This window comes from Physella acuta, unplaced genomic scaffold (genome assembly GCF_028476545.2).
Source record: "Physella acuta isolate Inbredline_101_S28 unplaced genomic scaffold, ASM2847654v3 ptg000669l, whole genome shotgun sequence".
Taxonomy (NCBI): Eukaryota; Metazoa; Mollusca; class Gastropoda; family Physidae; genus Physella; species Physella acuta.
Genome location: NW_026732188.1, coordinates 367,501 through 388,765, shown reverse-complemented (window position 1 = coordinate 388,765; position 21,265 = coordinate 367,501). Strand labels below are relative to the sequence as shown.

Genomic DNA, 21,265 nt, shown 5'->3' with positions numbered 1-21,265 from the left:
ACCCCAAACCAACACGATCGCATTCAGAGGGTGTTCCCGTCTCTAGCAGTTTATGTGCGGGCAATTAGTAGCCCTCGTTTTGCGCCACTGACGTCACTTCCGCGTTCAATCAGGGAGATACTTCCGGTGTCACTAAACACCATGACGCTGAAACGTCCAGCTACGCAGATCTTGTCTGCTGGAGATTAAAAAAAAAACATATCGGCCTTCCTCTCCTGATGCAGAAGAATATAATTCAGGCGTTAACCCCACAATTTTAAATTAAAAGAAATGTTAAAATATTTGCAGACGATTTTTCCGTTGTTGATAAATGAAGAAGTTTTCAGTAATTACAGATTAACTTTATAGAAATGTTAGAAGCGCAGGAACGTCACCCCAAAATAGTCATTAAAAGGTTTTCACTTTTAAATTTAAATACGTCCTTTTTAGCTAATCTAATCGGCTTTTTTCTCTCTAATTTTCAATATATAGGCATATATATATATATATATATATATATATATATATATATATATATATATATATATATATATATATATATATATATATATATATATATTTCATATATAAATATACATATAAATATACATATAAATATACACACACATATTATATAGATATATGTGTGTGTGTGTTAATATTTATATGTAAGTATATATATATATGTATATTTATGTATGTATATATATATATATATATATATATATATATATATATATATATATATATATATATATATATATATATATATATATATATATATATATATATATATATATATATATATATGTATGTATGTGATTACTACTCTTTGACGTATGCTATTTTCTTGTCTGGTTCAATATACTTTTAATATGAGCCACAACGCCGTTATCACTCATGTACACATCTACTGCCGGACGTATCTACCGCCACCAAATTTAACACGTAACTTGTCCACCACCCAACCCACCTAACCAGCATTTCAGAGCTAACCTTCAGCGCGAATCGATACCATTCTCTGCGCGGATCTAAGGATCGATACCGCCAGGCCTACTTAACCTTTCCCTGACTGTAACCCACATTACACCCCACACTGTCTCCGCCTGCCCATCAATCAAGAACGAGGTTGTAAAATATCATAGGCATTGATTGTATTAATTGTTAGTCAGGTACCACATGCCCTGTACTACTCGCCCTCCCCCACCCACCCTTCCTCGGGACACCACCGTGGCGTCCCTGTTCTCTTTACTCACGAGCTTAAAACGACCATGTCACAAAATTAGCCCATTATCTCCCCTGGGGGCAATACAGGCAGAAGTAATCGAAAAGCTACACATTTTATTACATTATCAAATTGATGCTCTTGTATTTGTCTCCCCCCCCCCCTCCCTACCCGCCTCTCCCCTTATGGCTAAAGTTTAATTACACGTGTGCCTCATTAATTTCAAACTTAAATATGTTATCATCTCTTTGCACTTTAGCCGCCGTCACTTCCCCCTTTACAATATTCCTCCCCCATCCCCCCCCACACACACTTGATTTTATCAGCGTATGCACTTTAGCTACTGTCTCGTCCCCCCCTTTACTATATCCCCCCCCCTCGCCCACACACAAACACACATATATACACACACACTTGATTTTATCAGCGTATATCGATGTTAACCATGTGTTTTATTTTTCTCTCTTTCAGAAACAAAATGTGCAACATCTGTCTCGTGATGACGTCAAAACACCAGAACGTCTTGCAGTATAAACAAAGTAAGTCACCGAGTCGAGGCATGGTGTCTTGACATGCGTCTAGTCAAGTCTAATTGTGTCGTCGTCTACTGTGTCTAAATGTGCTCGTCTAGTTTTTCTAGTCCGATCGAGTGATCGGCCTTGCTAAGATACTGCGAACCGTGCAAATAGCAAAGGCTATTGTTTTGTTACAATGGATGCTCTATGGATGCTCTATTTGAACAGTTGACAATTCAATCTTAATCAGCGAATTCCGCTATAATTTCTTATTTTAAAATCCTGCGTCGAAACTATATTCAAACTATATTTGTACACTTGGGCAGAAATTGTTTAAATTCCTATCGATTAGTCAAAATACTGAAATATAATTTATTTAAAAAAAAAATCTGGCTGTTGTGCTTTAGTCACATCCTGAAAGGACCGTTAACTCGGCCGTGTCCATTAAGGTACTCCCCCCCCTCTCCCACCACCACCACCACCACTGAGAGCTGTGTCAACAATTGACTCGCACATGCGCTAAAGTACTGCGCATGCGTACAGCGTGGACGTTGCCAGATAGACGGCGGATATGCCGTCCTCCTAAAAACCTGTCGGGACAAAATCTCGGACAGCACCTAACATTTTTAACTAGGGGGGGGGGGGGGGCATTTTAAACTAACAATCACACGTTGGGCACTTTACTGTGATCTGTTTGTATGTGTGTGAATGGTTAGTTACGGGAAGGAAGGGGGGTGTTTTAGTTTTTTTTTTTCTCATTTTAGTGCATTAGTAGCTGACACAATACAGCCCACACAACCTCTCTTTTAAATGTATATAGGCCCTACATTTTGATGCCTAATGTATATAGGCTCTACTTGTTGATGCCAAACCGAACGATGCACTATCCATATTTTAAGAACTGATATAAACTACCGTGCTCTACCATACAGCTACAGATTAGACAAGTCTGCTAGATCTGATAGAATGAGAATACGGGGGGGGGGGGGGGGGGATAATATAAAAATAACTAGGAATAAGTGTTGGGAATTAAGGTTCCTAAAGTTTCTCTTTACGGTTGATGGTACTAGTCTATGTGTTATTTACTTGTGTTGTGAACTGGAAAGTGTTGGGGTATTTGCCACTATGGTGTTTAGTGAATGGACTGTAATGGGCCAGATAGTTATAGCCACTCTGGTCCCAAATTTTCTTCTACCACCCTGCCAGTAGATATTTATAGCCCAGAGAAACATAGCCACATATAAACACAATTATTTCTAATTGTGGTTGTAACTCTATGGCATATGTTCGGTAAATTACACGTCGTGGTTTAAAAATAGACCGTGTTATGTGGTTTAAGAATGTTAACACCGCGTGCTGTGGGTCACAACACACACAGGCAACACACAACGAGTGACCTGTGATGACGCCGTGGCCACGCGTCGTCTTAAGATAACACGTGATTCGGTGTGGTTCGCGCGCATGCTAATTAACACATTTTGTGACGTCACAGTTCGATCGGAAGCTGTTGCTTGGCACACCAGTTTAACGGAAATGTAAACCCTGGTATTGGGTGATGTTGTTCAACTCTACAACATGGCGGGGTTAGGGTTAGAATCGAACCAACTGTATGATCCTTGTATCGGTAGAATATTCTACGTTTTAAGACCAGATTATTGTTAGGGTTAGGACCTATGTTCCCTATAAGCTATGATGTTACGCTGCCGTACCGTAGATTTCAGCCGCAGTCATTTTGTAAAATACATATAACCTTCTATAAGACTTTTAGAAAAACTATAACTTTTTCCTCTTTAAGGGAATTAATAGTTAGGGCTATCGTTACGTAATAAAAACGAAGGATCAAGACGCTAGATCACGGGTTCCCAACCTGGGGGTCGCGACCCCCCTGGGGGTCGCGAAGGTCTTTCTGGGGGGTCGCCAACTGGTATACTAAACCTTAGTAATTTGAAACAAAACAGAAATATTTAGAAGATTTTTTAAAATTCGGCTTCATTAACATCACTGGAAATGTAATAGAGAAGAAACAAAGCGCACTGTACAAAGTTGTTCTCAGTCACGAATCTATGAAATCTTCAAAACTAAAACTCCATTTGAGACGAGTCATTCGGAACACACCAAAAACATATGGAGTTCTTTCGTCGGCAAGAAGCTAGTTGCAAACGCCAGAGACTTGATCGAACTGGAAGTTTTCACCAACATTAGTGCAAGCATCAAATGAAGTCGCGATAGAAAATGCCAAGCAAAAAAAAAACAATAAGGGAAAATCTCATCAAACGCTGCATGTACGTAAATGTTAAATAACACATTTTTATCGAAATTAAGCTTTCACCATTGTTTGCTTTTCAAGTTGATAAATCAACAGACGTGAGTTCGTGTTCGCAGTTGCTGGTCTATGTCTATATTCATGCGGATGATAGCAAAGAAGAGTTGCTCTTTTGTGAAGATAGCATGGAGAAAATAAATACCATTTTTGAAACTGGATGATTAAAATGGGTTAGAACGGCTATGTGGGTTTGTACGGATGGTGCGCCATCTATGTTTAGCTCAAAATCGGGCTTTCAGAAAGCAGAAAAGATTTAGCTCCCTAACCACTGCCCTAACCAATCGACACCAATAGTCCATTGCTAGTATAAGTCGTAAATTATATAAAATCTGGAGCCTTCAAAGAACTGAGCAAAAACATTGATATAGATCACGAGGTTCTGCTCTTCTACACTGCAGTGCGCTGGCTGTCAAACGAAATCTGAAATCAAATTGTTCTTGGAAGTGCAAAGGAAACAAGACTTTTTGGTATACTTAAAACGACATAGAGTGATTGGAGAGAGTTTCATACCTAGCAGATGTGTTCGAACATCAAGATAAGCTTAACCTGAAGCTTTAGGGAAAATGAACGAATATTATAACTTTCCATGATAATCTCGGGGCATTTTTATCAAAGCTGTAAAATCGGTAAAGAAAATAAATCTTGGAAATATTGTAAATTTGAGAAACTCTGCGGTGTGGTAGATGAATCTGATTGTGAGATAATTAAAATTTTGAAAGAAGCGATTTCTGGGCATCTTGAATCTCTTGAAAACGAACTGCATCGCTATTTCTCTGAGCTGAAAAAAGAAGAATCTACATTGACGCATTACCCATTCTCTTCTTCCCTTGATGTTGCCAGCATTCCCGATGAATTACAAGATTATTATTATCTGATTTACAGAATGATTCCGCGTAAAATGAAAAACTGTATACACAATTTCGGTGTAGTATTCACCATTCATACCCAAACGTAAAATTGATTGACTTTTCGAGAATATATTTTCAACACTATTCTTTGATTAAAAACAAAATTAAGATAATTATAATGACATAGGTTGGCGTTAACAAAAATGGTTGTTAATTAAAAACTTAACCACGAAGGTTTAGTGAATAGTATGCAATTTTACTCATGCTATTAAAATAGTTATCAAGAGTAGTTCATATTGAAAGTCTAATAGAAAATCTTATTTTAGTGCTTATTAATTTTCATACTAATTTCGACTTTTTAATTCTATGGGGGTCGCGGGTCACTTAATTTTTATAAAAGGGGGTCGCCACTCGAAAAAGGTTGGGAACCACTGCGCTAGATCATAGGATATTTGAAGTTTGTCAACTACTTTAGTTTAACCTATGGACATCGCTACACTTTGCCATTTGGTTCTATACCAGTTTGATCAGACTACCATTGTGCCACACCCACTTACAGGGATCAGTGTTTCTTCCAGACTTTTTTCTCCGGGGGGGGGCGGTTGAAATTTTGGGGGGGGGGGGGCGGTAGACTTTCTTCGGGGGGGGGGGGGCGGACACTGTTAAAAGTATATATTTTCTATATAAATTATATAAATTTCATTTCGTTCGGGGGGGGGGGGGCGGTAAAAATTTTTCGGGGGGGGGGGGGGGGGGGCAAAGCCCCCCCGAAGAGATGCCTGGAAGAAACTCTGACAGGGATAACACTACCCACCCGGTTCCCTTTAATCAAGAGAGATGTATGCATGACGGCTGTACACCCCACCGTCATACGATCGTAACCAAAAGCTGTACTCCTGGTACCCCCACCCACTCCATCACCAAAAGAAAACATCATACTCCAGCTGCCTACGCCCTACTAATATGACAATGAAAAAAGCGTATTCCAGTTCTAACCCCCCCCCCTCCCCTCCACCTCTAAGAGCCGTACCCTAATTGCTGGATCCACCACCGGAATGAAAGAACTGACTGCCGGTTCCACCACCAAGAAAGAACCAACTGCCGGCTCCACCACCAAGAATGAGCCGTACTTGTGCCGGCTCTACCACCATGAAAGAACCGACTGCCGGCTCCACCATTAAGAAAGAGCCGAATGATCCACCACCACCAAGAAAGAGCCGACTACGGGCTCCACCACCTCCAAGAAAGAGTCGAAAGATCCATCACCACCAAGAAAGAGCCGACTGCGGGCTCCACCACCAATAACGAGCCGTACTTGTGCCGGCTCCTGTTTCCCCTACCTTATCGTAAAGCAGCCGGCTCCCCATATGTTCTGCGTCCCACCCGATTAATGTAAGCAATAAAGAACAATTTTTTGAGCCCGCTAGAACAAAAGGATGCAAAAAACATGCATTTACATCGTGCCATATCGCGATTATAACCGCGGTTCTCTCCCCTAATGGCTTATAATGGGGCCACATCAATCATTTACCTCAACGTAATGTATTGCTGTAGGAAAGAGGTGGGTGGGGGGGGGGGGAAGGGTGGTTATCTTGTTTATAAATATAACATAATATTCTTGTGTATTCGATTTGATATTTCTTTTGTTTTAATGGCATGTTTATTTATTTTTTTTTTGTTTAAAGTTTTTTCTTCCGTTTACTGGATGTATCAAAGGTCGAAACTGAAAACTTAGCTGTTAAAAAGAACACATATACAGTGTAATAGAAGAATAATATGTTGAAGTAGAACACACATGTAATGTAAAATAATATAAAACACTCACATAGTTTAATGAAACAATAATATGATGAAATAGAACACGCAAATGGTGTAATAGAACAACCTAGTTGTGAGATAGAAAAAAAAACACAATGTGTGATCAACAACCCCATTTTTAAAATAAAACAATCAACATGTGAAATAGAACAACAGCAAAAAAATAAAGTTTAAAAACCTCTGTGCTTAATAAAACAAACACTATGGCAAATGTAACTAGTAGACCAGTGGTTCCCAACCTTTTTCGAGTGGCGACCCCCTTTTATAAAAATTAAGTGACCCGCGACCCCCATAGAATTAAAAAGTCGAAATTAGTATGAAAATTAATAAGCACTAAAATAAGATTTTCTATTAGACTTTCAATATGAACTACTCTTGATAACTATTTTAATAGCATGAGTAAAATTGCATACTATTCACTAAACCTTCGTGGTTAAGTTTTTAATTAACAACCATTTTTGTTAACGCCAACCTATGTCATTATAATTATCTTAATTTTGTTTTTAATCAAAGAATAGTGTTGAAAATATATTCTCGAAAAGTCAATCAATTTTACGTTTGGGTATGAATGGTGAATACTACACCGAAATTGTGTATACAGTTTTTCATTTTACGCGGAATCATTCTGTAAATCAGATAATAATAATCTTGTAATTCATCGGGAATGCTGGCAACATCAAGGGAAGAAGAGAATGGGTAATGCGTCAATGTAGATTCTTCTTTTTTCAGCTCAGAGAAATAGCGATGCAGTTCGTTTTCAAGAGATTCAAGATGCCCAGAAATCGCTTCTTTCAAAATTTTAATTATCTCACAATCAGATTCATCTACCACACCGCAGAGTTTCTCAAATTTACAATATTTCCAAGATTTATTTTCTTTACCGATTTTACAGCTTTGATAAAAATGCCCCGAGATTATCATGGAAAGTTATAATATTCGTTCATTTTCCCTAAAGCTTCAGGTTAAGCTTATCTTGATGTTCGAACACATCTGCTAGGTATGAAACTCTCTCCAATCACTCTATGTCGTTTTAAGTATACCAAAAAGTCTTGTTTCCTTTGCACTTCCAAGAACAATTTGATTTCAGATTTCGTTTGACAGCCAGCGCACTGCAGTGTAGAAGAGCAGAACCTCGTGATCTATATCAATGTTTTTGCTCAGTTCTTTGAAGGCTCCAGATTTTATATAATTTACGACTTATACTAGCAATGGACTATTGGTGTCGATTGGTTAGGGCAGTGGTTAGGGAGCTAAATCTTTTCTGCTTTCTGAAAGCCCGATTTTGAGCTAAACATAGATGGCGCACCATCCGTACAAACCCACATAGCCGTTCTAACCCATTTTAATCATCCAGTTTCAAAAATGGTATTTATTTTCTCCATGCTATCTTCACAAAAGAGCAACTCTTCTTTGCTATCATCCGCATGAATATAGACATAGACCAGCAACTGCGAACACGAACTCACGTCTGTTGATTTATCAACTTGAAAAGCAAACAATGGTGAAAGCTTAATTTCGATAAAAATGTGTTATTTAACATTTACGTACATGCAGCGTTTGATGAGATTTTCCCTTATTGTTTTTTTTTTGCTTGGCATTTTCTATCGCGACTTCATTTGATGCTTGCACTAATGTTGGTGAAAACTTCCAGTTCGATCAAGTCTCTGGCGTTTGCAACTAGCTTCTTGCCGACGAAAGAACTCCATATGTTTTTGGTGTGTTCCGAATGACTCGTCTCAAATGGAGTTTTAGTTTTGAAGATTTCATAGATTCGTGACTGAGAACAACTTTGTACAGTGCGCTTTGTTTCTTCTCTATTACATTTCCAGTGATGTTAATGAAGCCGAATTTTAAAAAATCTTCTAAATATTTCTGTTTTGTTTCAAATTACTAAGGTTTAGTATACCAGTTGGCGACCCCCCAGAAAGACCTTCGCGACCCCCAGGGGGGTCGCGACCCCCAGGTTGGGAACCCGTGTAGTAGACCATTAAACAAAAAGAGCACTTTAAGTGTAAAGCTAACTTTAAAGAATCACTTAAATATGGTTTGTGGTTGTCCAGCTTTCTACATCGGAGATTTACCCCATGTACAAAATCGACGCCTTAAGAACATCTTCAAAACATTTGGGGAACCAATTTTTTCTTAAAGCGCAATTTTGAAGTCAAAGCTTCCAACAACACATATTTTTAAAAATAGTTCCTAAGTGAAGGATAAGGTATATAATGTTTATGATTTATAGTTCTGGTTTGGGGGGTTGGGGGGAGGGGGGTTAAACAGAGTGACCAGAGCTCTCCATAAATCAGGGCAGGTTAAGACCAGGTCCCGCCGCCATTAAGGCCCGTCCCATACACTCATCAATCATGCATTTCGGTGTCTGTCCCCTGCACCCGTGCAGTTCAGGCTATCCAAATAGTCGGATGACCTTGACCCCGTCGCAAGCGCCGACCCCACCGCGTCACCTAGGGTGCGAGTCGAGATTGATTAAAATGTTGAGAACCCCCACTTCCGCTCTATTGCGCCGAAGACGTCACTATGACAACGGAGCAAAACTCTTCATGGGAAAACAGCGTGAGATCCGGACCCCCCCCCCCCCCAAGTCTAAACACCCCCACCCCCTTCCCATCCCCACCCCCGAATCTTCACCCAGCCAAGCATGCGTTGGATATTAATAGAAACCTGACCACGTGACCCCCGGGGATATCTTAATGATGCCAGAGCTGGAGAGGACAGAGGGGCGAGACGCTGGCCCGTGGGGTGACAAGTTTCGGTGGGGGAGGGGAGGGGGGATAAAAAATCGGAAGGGTCTCTCAATGATGAGCCTAGGATTAGTTGATCTTCATGAAGCGGGCGAACCATCATACTGTTCAGTAGAACATTGGGAGACGGCTGTGGTGAGCGCTGATGAAGAAATTATGACGACACGTAGTGATAAATTTCAAATAATTTCTCTGTCACAGATGTCTAATTAAAGTTGGTTTCGACAATAAAGTTTTGGGTTATTTAAATTTAAAAAAAAAACAAAAAACGGCGGATGCGAAATATAATATAACATGGAGGTTGTTTTTCTTTCTGCAGATACCTCTGTAAAGGTCAGGGTTAAGGTTAAGTATAGGGATAGGTTCGAGATTATTATTGGTGATAAGCTTATGGGTATTGCTATAGTTAAAGAAGCGGTACTAACTAAGAATGTGTTGTAGAGAGTACAATATATCCTGAGAAAAGGACAAAAAAAAATATGTTGTAGAGAGTAGGATATCGTGGGAAAATTACCAAAATATGTTGTAGAGAGTGTAAGATATCTCGAGAAAATGACAAAAAATAGGTTTTAGAGCAACGTTCCTTCTAAGAAGAAAAAGCCAGTGTGCAACTAGTAACTAAGAGTGCGCGGTTATCTCAACGTTCTATACAGGGATGTATGTGTTTTACAAAATGACTGCAGCTTAGAGGGAACATAGTTGTAGAGAGTGTAAGATAACCGGAGATTAACCAAAAGAAGTTAAGTGGAGACTAAGGTATCTGTGACATTAAGAAAGCATTAACCCCCGACGGTAGAATTAACCCCCCGGGGTCAAAGGTTCTGACCCGGGCTCCCCGCCCGCCATAAACACCTGACTCCGACGTCCGGCTATGACAGAAACCATTTTTTCCCGCCACTGACCGGCGTTTGCCGGCTTAACCATCTGGCCGGTCGTCTGGCCGGAATCCGAGCTCGGGTTTCCCATAAAGGGGATTAACCGAGATTCCCCCATTGTCCTGATTACAACAGGGGCAGCCTCCCCTTTTCGTATCACGTGATCAGGGCTGATGCTCCACAACGCATGCGCGGTGTTGTGTTACTATTAGTATTTTCACCGCATGTTTTTTAATTATGTTTGTTATGATTGTAGAAGTGATATCCTATAGGCGCCATACTTTAATTAGTGTCTGTTGGGCCCTAATATATTCTACAGCTGAAGACTGTAATTTAAAAAATTAGAAGTATATATTAAAAGTAATGTCCATTAATTGTGTAATTGTATTTGTCTTGCTTCATCTACCATTTGAGTTTATCTTTGAGGAGAAATTGTTCTTATAGACTGCTATGGTGTTAAAAATATACATTCAAATTCACACACATACACACACATATTATTATATATTTGTATGTCTGTGTGTATTTATAGGAACAGATGAAGCTATACATATGCAGATGTATCTATGAGCGAGTGCAGATGTATACTAGATATTATAAAAAGTAAAGAATCATCTTTAGACCTAGCGATTGGGTAGAAGAAGCAGAGTTGTGTCTTGGCCTCTGCATATGAACGGATAATGTGGTCAGCAATTTGCCTAGCCGCCTTTATTTTCCCTAACGTGAGTTAGGTACCCATCAGAGCTGGGTGAACTCAGGGACGTTGTACTGAAATGAATCCGGATTCGAACTCGAGAATTTCGGGTCTACTGCTGAGGTCGCGCCATCGCATTATGTACTATACTTGATGTTAAATGATGTTAAATGATGTTAAATGATGTTAAATGATGTTAAATGATGTTAAATGATGTTAAATGATGTTGAATATAGTTAAATGATGATAAATAATGTTATATAAATGTTATATAATGTTAAATGATGTTATATGATGTTGAATGATGTTGAATGTTGTGTCCTTCTATTACCAGGTTTCTGTCTACCCGGTGAGCCCATAACCTCCGCCTGTGGAATGATCACCGGCGACTTCCCTCTCTACACCATGATCAAAGGTGAGTTTTCATGTTACACGGGTGTTACACGTGTGTTTGGTGTTTGACTGGTGTCGGTCTGGTTGTTTCCTGCCTCTGGTCATCCTGACACCTTCTGTATGAGACTCTTTTATCTGTGGCTTTATGATTCTCTCTTGTGATGTTTTACGGATGTTTTTGTGATCTAAAAGATGTTTTGATTAATGATTTGAGACCTTCTGTATGAGATCTTTTTATCTGTGGCTTTATGATTCTATTTTGTGATGTTTTTGTGATGTAACTGATGTTTTGATTAATGACTTGAGACCTTCTTTATGAGACTCTTTTGTCTGTGGCTTTAAGATTCTCTCCTGTAAAGTATTACGGATGTTTTAGTGATCTGATGTTTTATTAATGACTTGAGACCTTCTCCGTGAGACTCTTTTATCTGTGGCTGTGTTATTCTATTTTGTGATGTTCTACGGATGTTTTTGTAATGTAAGTGATGATGTTTGGATAAATGACTTGTGATGTTGTCACCGGTTCTGAGACTGATGACCTTGACACTTGTTAGTCGTCTGGTCATTGACCTATCAGCACTTCTAGTTCCGGTTTCTCGATTCACAGTTCAATAAATATTTGTATTGATTATCGAATATCGACCCCTTCACAAAAGTTCTTATGAACGAGTTACTTTTTTAAAACAGGGAATTGTACTACGTGCAGTTTCAGTAGAACTTTGTGAATTCTTAACATAACTAACTTTACTCTTTTAAGCATAAAATTATAATTATATAAAAAATGCAATGCATTTTATTACAAACTTTGGTATTGTTTTTTTAAAGACCATGTTTTGTATCTTTACACCATAATTATTTGCAACGGAAAAAAGAGTCTGTTGACTCTCTCTTTCTTGAGTAGATAGGAGAGAGAATCCGCTCGGATATCCCTTTACAATACGGGGAGAGTTTAGTGGACAAGCCAGAGTCACCCCCCACCCCACCACCATTTCCTACACTCTGACTTTTAGCATTGAACACGTATCGATTTCGCCCTGGGCATTTCAATCCCACACCAGGGGCGTATCGATTCCACCAATCGCTATCTATACGTAACACGTCAACAAAAAAATAAAGACGGTGTCTACGTTGCCTCGCGGCTTGTCAGTGCGCATGTCTACGGCACAACTCATGTCAAAGTTCTGCCGTGAAGAAAAATATGCCGCAGCTCCTCTGCATCGTGTTTCTAGTTAAGCCATGACAGCGAGGTCCCACATAAAAAGGTTCCCATCCCAGCATACGTTAGATAGATTCATGAGAGGGGGAAATATATTTGACGTTACGTCACTAGATCGTGCTTATATTCGACATTTATGATGTCGAAGATGCACAATTAATTATTGCATAAATCTTTTCATTTACGAGCAGCTAGAAGAGTGCATTATTTATGAAACTTTTCCTTCAATTCGCATTCGTTCAAGCTATTTAATTTTTGTCAGGGGGTAGACACAATAGCCAAGTTACACCAGGCTTAGAGGTGATCTTTCAAACATCATGTCAGGCACGTGGGTAGACTGTATTTTAGGGGTTTATGTAAACCCTGGTAGGGTTTGGTTATACATAGGGAGCGTTAGGTAACAGACTCGTAGAGTTAGGTTAAAGATAGGATTGTTAGTTTAGCTACGGATGGGGTAAGTTAAAACCCAGGTGGAAGTTAAGACAAAGATAGATTAAGTATAAACCCAGTTAGATTAAAAACAGATAAAGTTTAAACCCAGGTAGTATTAAGAGACAAATAAATTAAGTTTAAAACCAGATAAGGGTGATTTAAACAAATGTGGAGTTAGTTACTATCAGGATAAATTCCGTTATATCCAAATAACCCCAAGACAGTGGTTTTAAAGCTTACATCTTACACCTGCGGTAAGTGATGTGTAGTGGTCTGTAGAATAGGTGTAGTGTGTGTAATTTTTGTGGAGCCACGATTCTAGTGTATACACACCACTATTGTGTCATCAACACCATGTTGTGTCACCTCTTTAGTGTAGCCACGATTGTGGTGTGTAGTCTCCACTCAAGTGTTTTCAACACCGTGGTGTGTCACTTCTGTATTGTAGCCACGTAAACTGAAATATATTACTCAGCATGATAGTAGGCTACTGAGTAGCTATTATTTTAGTCTACCACCTCCATCCCCCCACACACACAGGCACACACACACAGACACACACACTAGACGGCCAGAAAACAAAGATTTAAGAGCCGGCCCAGTGAAACCCGTCAAATCCTTCTCCCGGAACTTGAACGGCTTGACACAAGCCTAGTCTTGTCTAAGCTTTATTTAACCCACGTCATGCGAGGTATTCAGGACCACAAACTGGCAGGACAGAGAGAGGAGATGGAAACGGTGGGCCTGTCTCAGGGCATACACGTCCGTTCTCATGTCATATGACATCTACCTGCAGTTCTCATGTCATATGACATCTACCTGCCGTTCTCGTGTCAGACATCTACCTGCCGTTCTCATGTCATATGCCTTCTACCTGCCCTTATAGTGTCATATGACATCTACCTGTCTCTCTCTCATGTCATATGCCCGGATGACATCTACCCGCGGTACATAGAATAAAATATATTTGTTTTTCTTTCTCGACCATTGTGTTATAACACCCTACGGCTAAAGGGCCTCGGCGTCTTCATCACGTTTTCGATGTGGTCTGAGGGTGGGGGAAGGGTGGATGGGGGAGCAGTACAGGGTGAAACGGTGTGACAATGTGGAAAGGGCAAAGGTCGGAGCTCGTCGGCCATCTTTGATCACATGTCATGGGCTTTTCTAAGTTGTATCTGGACAAGTTTCTCCGAGGCGAGTGATGGTGTTTTGGTTGACCTAGAACACCATCCGGGTGGTTTCTGTAGCTCACATCAACTTTCGGTTGAGTTCTGCATCAACTTCCGGTTGAGTTATGCATCAACTTCCGGTTGAGTTATATATGCATCAACTTCCGATTGAGTTCTGAGAAGTTGATTTGTAGCAAACTCTTTGGCTAAAAAATAACCTTAACAAACATTCAATAATAATTTATTATGCATTTCGTTATCTTAACCAATGTTTAGTAATCATGCGAATTATTGTTGGTTCCGCCTTGCTATCGAAATAGATCTACCAGTAACAGTAATATAAAACATCACAAGCAATTCACAAACAAGACGTATTCCATCTCCCGTTTACATTTTAAATTATTCCTGCTAACATTTTTAAACGGTTCAAATTCATCTTATTGACATTATGTTAAAATTGTTTTTATCTGTCTGAAATCTCTTTCAGCGTTAGCACGCACCAAGATATTTTGTTTTTGTTTTTCTAGATATTTTTGTTTTTAAAATAGAAAGAAATCCAAGAATAAACAAGGGGCTTAAATCTATCATTAGTCTAACACCGTCACTGGAGTTGTCGTTGCCTTCATGCCCTAACAGGAATTAAGTATATTCTAGTTTTATCCAGAATTATTATGTCCCTTGCTTCCCTTTTCAATTATGTCCCTTGCCTCACGATGTCAATAAATGCCGTCTTATCGTGTGTCTGAGGAGTTTTTCTCCCCCCCCCCCCTCCCACAAGGTTTCATTCTAGAATAGACATCGTCATTTCGTCTTAACATCACCTCCAAGAAAATCCCTCACGCCCTCACAAAAAAAAAAGAAAATTCGAAACATAATTTAGTTTCAGAACTGAATTTAAGATAAAATGAAACTAAGACTTGTAAAGCCATGAAATGGCAGCATGAAACTAAGACTTGTAAACCCATGAAATGGCCCCTCTCAGATTAAAATGAATGCTGTCTGACGCCATTTTGGGATGAGGGGGGGGGGGGCGTAAGTGGAAAAGCTAACCCATTTGTTGGAAACAAAATGTCTGGAAACCCAACTCGATTCTGTCAACCAATGGTGGTGTCAGCATTCTGTCAACTACTGCCAACTTTGGTGTCAGGATTCTTTTAACCACTGCCAATGTTGGTGTCAGCTTTCTATCGACAAGTGCCAAAGCTGGTGTCAATAGGGGGGGGGGGGAGTAATAAACTGAAGTTTCCATTGTACAACGAGATGTCAAGTCAATTCCGTTCATATTCAATGACATGTCAGGATTCGACAACATACTTTGACATTGGTCAAGAGTAGATTACAATCATGGACATTGTGTGAGATGTCACGGGATGTTCAGTTTCTCGCATATTTTAACTAATATCTGTATGTATTACCTAGAATAATTAACGACGCTTTGAAGAACATAGTTGCAGACTACGGTTATCATGACCCCCATCCTACCCCCCAGTCCCCCCAGTCCCCACACACAAACACGCACTCTCTCATATCATTACCACACTGTTTTTCTATCTGGAACTTTCCCTTTTAGCCACACAGCATGCACAGTGTCAAGCATGGGCTTCTACCTTTCAATGTCTAGGTACCTACTCGGCCTTTACGGCGTGCTAAGACCGTCGTTATCAGCTCCAGACTCTAGCAGGCTCTCAGCGCAGGGCTTAGCTAGGATCGCGCTTGTTGGCCCGGGGGTCTGGAGCAGGGCACACGCTTGTTCGCCCGGGGGTCTGGGGAACGTGGTATCAGTTCTGGTGTATTACTGTTAGTCTTCATTCTCCACTTTTGTTTTCGTTTCCATTTGGTTAGCGTCTTCTGCTACATGTATACGTCGAGGGATAAATTGATTAAGAGAGAGGGTTGGGATGGCGATGGGGGGGGGGGGGGCGTGTAAAAAGAACGAAAGATAATTCTTGAAAGAGGGAGATAATGAAGTTAACATGTATGCGCGAAGCTAAGGTTTATTAACAGTATACTAAACAAAGTATCGTTATAAGTAATTGTATTTGAAATGTCAACAAAATAGAAAACCCACTTTTATATCTCAGCTGCAGATTTGATTGCGTGTGAGGGTTCAAATTTTAAAAGTCCCAATTTTTTTTTTTTTTTTTTTGTTTATGTCAGGCTAATCCTCAACATTTGTGCCAGATCTGTCAAACGACCATCCTGGGTCTGAAGTACGTCACGATTTCTACCAGGGTTATCTTTTCCTTGTCCTTAGCAGACGCGAGGGTCTGACTTGTGACAGCGGGTCGCCCAGAGCTGTCAGAAATTAGAAGATTATATCTGGTTAGTTTGAACTGTCAAAGGCCGTTAGTCTTAGGTCACTGCTGACTGGCGCCTGCTGATTTTTGTGCGCAACTTCCGGAAAGGGTTTTATTTTATTTTTAAACTGCCAATTATCGAAGCTACAAAGGCTTGATTTCCTCTGACATTTTATTTTTAATATCAAGGGAGTTAATTTTTTTGTCAAATTTGCTTTAGAAAATTTGTTTTTGTTTAGTTTTATAATCCATGACCTAAGGCATTATATTGACAAACTCCAGTTACTCCATGTATCCGTTCTAAAAAGCAAATTCTGATATTTAAACGATGGCAAGATCATAATAATAACTATATGCACTATAGCAAAACAATTCAAGAAAAAATGGCTATTTATCGAGAAGACTAAACAGGGTAGCAATAGAATCTGGATTATATATCAACTTTGATTTGTCTTTCCCTGAGAATTCAAGACTGACAATACTCTAGTCTAGTTGTTTTTCCTGTAGATTTCAAGACTGACAATACTCTAGTCTAGTAGTTTGTCCTGGAGATTTCAAGACTGACAATACTCTAGTCTAGTTGTTTTTCCTGTAGATTTCAAGACTGACAATACCCTAGTCTAGTTGTTTTTCCTGAAGATTTCAAGACTGACAATACTCTAGTCTAGTTGTTTTTCCTGTAGATTTCAAGACTGACAATACTCTAGTCTAGTAGTTTTTCCTGAAGATTTCAAGACTAACAATACTCTAGTCTAGTAGTTTTTCCTGAAGATTTCAAGACTGACAATACTCTAGTCTAGTTGTTTTTCCTGTAGATTTCAAGACTGACAATACTCTAGTCTAGTAGTTTTTCCTGAAGATTTCAAGACTAACAATACTCTAGTCTAGTAGTTTTTCCTGAAGATTTCAAGACTAACAATACTCTAGTCTAGTAGTTTTTCCTGAAGATTTCAAGACTGACAATACTCTAGTCTAGTTGTTTTTCCTGTAGATTTCAAGACTGACAATACTCTAGTCTAGTAGTTTTTCCTGAAGATTTCAAGACTAACAATACTCTAGTCTAGTTGTTTTTCCTGAAGATTTCAAGACTGACAATACTCTAGTCTAGTTTTTTTTCCTGTAGATTTCAAGACTGACAATACTCTAGTCTAGTTGTTTTTTCTGAAGATTTCAAGACTAACAATACTCTAGTCTAGTAGTTTTTCCTGAAGATTTCAAGACTGTACAGTACTCAAGTCCGAGCCTATATTCAGTGTTAACATTAGTGTTTGGTTTAAATCTGTTTCTGTACATTTGTTATTTATCATGTTGAAAAGCATTGTGTTTAACAGCAACACGTCTGAGTGTGTTTCTTCAGTGCCTGTGTATTCTCCTGTAGTAACCCCCGTCTTAAAGCGTCTGTTTCTTCAGTGCCTGTGTATTCTCCTGTAGGTACCCTCGTCTTAAAGCGTCTGTTTCTAATGTATTATTCAACCCCCACCATCTACTACTTCACTGGAGCGAAGACAGTTTGATGTATCTAGCTCAGCCGTGGGCTGTTGTTTTACAAGGGGCTTATGGTCGGATTGACGCCATTGTTACAGCTGTACAAGTCATCTATGTAACCTTTACCTATGACTTACTTTGACTTAGTCCTCTTTGCTACTTATGGGACATATGGCCTCCACCATTTACATCCATTTCATCCGATCCCCGGCTATTCATTTTGCCGTTTCCTAAGACATCCCTGTTGGTTTTACCTAAATCTAACATTAAAAGTTGTTTGATCTTTTTAAACAAGACACATCTATTTCGGAAGTTATCATTCTGATTTGGTCTGTTGTAACTAGCTTTGTGTCAGAAAATGAACCAGTAACATATAAACCATTAAACTATATGTTTGCATATCATTATGCTTGAGTCTTGGTGTGGTACCTACGTATGTGTTATGTGTTTGACCATAACTATTTGTTTTTGTTTTTTCAGTGACCGGTGCTCCCATACCCTGTCCCTTTCAAGGTCAGTACGAGTTTTCCTACACCAACGGAAGTGAGATCAAGTGCGATAACCCCATGTCAAGCATCAACGCATGCGCAGACAACTCCAAGTTTCTTTTCCACCACCAGAAGTGCCCTGCGTTGAGAAACTCGAACGAAAAAGGTAGGCGACAGCATCACCATTTAGTTATGCGATACCATCATCATCTTGGTATGCAACAACTACATTTTGGTATGCAACAACTACATTTTGGTAGGCAACAAAAACTATATTTAAGTAGGCGACTCCAACTTCATTTACGTAGGTGGCACCATCACTACTTAGGTAGGCGACACCAACACCATTCTACAACACAAACCAACACTGGTAATCACAGTGGAAGCGTGAACATGGCTAACTCACGTCCTTATGATTAGATAAAGCCTGTATGGATTACCTACCCTTGTTTCCCACACAACCATTCCATAATTCCAACAACTGCAATGGCCGACTATAAATATCGACCGCCATCAGAGGAGGGGGGGGGGTCCTACGGATGCAGTCAAACGCTCGCAAAGGGAACTAACTAGTAAAGGTCAACTACCTTCTCCAACTACCCCGGGAAATGTCATTGTTTAACCGAGAATTCGTTTAATTAATCTCATCAACCTCATACGCGGTTATTACTTTAAATGTTAGCTTTAGATTCATTATCAATACCAGGCTATTTCCTTTCCTCCCAGCCACGTCATGTGATATAGGACTTTAAAAATATTTGCAGTAAAGATAGATATGTTTTAACAATGTTGTGTACACACTGGTTCCTTTGCACTCCTGAAAAATTAGAACTCTAGCATCAAATGTTATTTTATCTTATAAGATGTGTATGACAGATGAGTATGAAAGATGGGTTTGACAGCCGGTTTAATTCGATGACTAAAGGACAATAAGAGTTGACTTACTTATATCAATGTGAAATCGGGGGGGGGGGGGGGAAGGGGTAGATAGCTTACAAGTGTACAACTTTGAGAGCATATTTGTTCCTTGTCTTTGATCATTTATATTTTTTAATTTTTTAAAAGTATTGAAACAATTCGTTACGACGTATACATTTATAAAAATAATTAAGTTAATTTTACTTGTTGATTGTTATTTAAAAAAATGGGATTAGCTCATCGCTCTGTGTCAAAATCAGATCGGTGTCATCCGGTCCTTATACTCTTGTCTATAGGTTTTAAACTATGGTTGTGTTCCGTCATTCTGTTTGTCTAAATGTTGAACTGGTTACATGGTTAGGAGGAAGGGTGGCATCCATAAGTGACGTGTTTCTGCTTTCGTCCATACTTCACTTTCAATAGTTAGACAATGACATAAGAAGCCATCAATCCCCTTAATAATTCAACCTCACATAATCAAAATTAAAACGAATCTCGATTTTTTTCCAGCAATTTTATTATTAAACTTTGATTGACATAATTAAAAAGTACTTTGTCATGTCATAATCGCCATCATTTGTGTACCTATGCCATGTTGTAACCCCAACAACCTACCTGTACATATCTCTCCAGTTGAGTTCTTCCAGTGCCTGGCTACCTGGGATACAGGTGGGGACAGCTACCTGTACGGCCGCTTCTCTGGACCTCTGCTGACCGACAAGGAAAGCCAGTACCGATGTTTTGTGAGTACACCCTATTTCCTCTTCACGCGAGTTGAACAACATGATCATTAGCTTAGTAGATCAAAAGTTGAGTAGTCTTTGACCGATAGGAGCAGATGAAGTAGAGTGGTTTTTAGGACAGTGTATGAAGCGGTTGTGTAATCAGCAATAGCTCCTGAGCTAAACTAAAATGTCCTTATCTCCGTGAGCTAATCTCAGCTTATTCTAGCTCCGTGAACTAAACACATCTCCCTCTAGTTCTGAGAGCTAAACAGATCTCCCTCTAGCTCCGTGAGCTCAACCGAGCTCACTTGCACCATGAGCTTACCACCCCGTCTCTAACCAGTGATTCTAACCACGATGGCGTGGCTGAGATGTAGAGCGCACGACAGTCTCGTGTACGTTTCAGTGTGAGCACATAGATGAAAGACCTGTGTGTCCTTCACCTTGTCAACAGCTGTTATTGTTTTTGTTTTGCTCCCTGCAGATGTACAGCCTGTACGGGTCAACAGGTCACATGTCAATGACCGCTGACTCGACGTGTCAAGGACTCCAGACCCCAACCCTGGGGATGAACGTCTTCACCCTGAGGCACAGTAAGTCATGTGATGCTTCTATGATGAAATCACGATCGTGGTTTCGTTATTAGGCCTATGACAAAATATATAACTGCTAGTAAATTAAATTGTCTGTTCTATTATAAGACTACCAATGTGCCTTAGTTTAATTCATGTAGTAGAACTCCGCCTGCAATCAAATATTATAATACAGGATTAAATATAATGGATTTTGGTTTGAATTAAAATTGTAGCTTGCCTAGGTTTATTATTAAGGTTCGCAACGATTTCTAATTGTGTTTTAGTTTAATTGTAGTAGTATTATTTTATTTTAAAAATTCTTAAATTAACTGTAATGATAAAATTGTTCACATCGCATTGTGTCCGTTCTACACACAACTCACACACAACTGTAAATGCCACACAACCCACACACACCTGTAACCACCACACACACCTGTAACCACCACACACACCTGTAACCACCACACCACCTCTAACCACCACACCACCTCTAACCACCACACCACCTCTAACCACCACACCACCTCTAAC

The 21,265-nt window shown here is 39.6% G+C and overlaps 1 protein-coding gene across 1 annotated transcript in view; it reads left to right on the top strand.

Moving 5' to 3' along the window:
* The window catches only part of LOC131948997 (uncharacterized), a 245,209-nt gene that overhangs the window by 205,717 nt on the left and 18,227 nt on the right, over nucleotides 1-21,265 (top strand). The window contains exons 4-8 of the mRNA XM_059310747.1: nucleotides 1,676-1,743; nucleotides 11,368-11,448; nucleotides 18,506-18,679; nucleotides 20,065-20,174; nucleotides 20,641-20,749. Coding sequence (XP_059166730.1) covers nucleotides 1,676-1,743; nucleotides 11,368-11,448; nucleotides 18,506-18,679; nucleotides 20,065-20,174; nucleotides 20,641-20,749 — 542 coding nt within the window. The remainder of the gene's footprint in view (nucleotides 1-1,675; nucleotides 1,744-11,367; nucleotides 11,449-18,505; nucleotides 18,680-20,064; nucleotides 20,175-20,640; nucleotides 20,750-21,265) is intronic.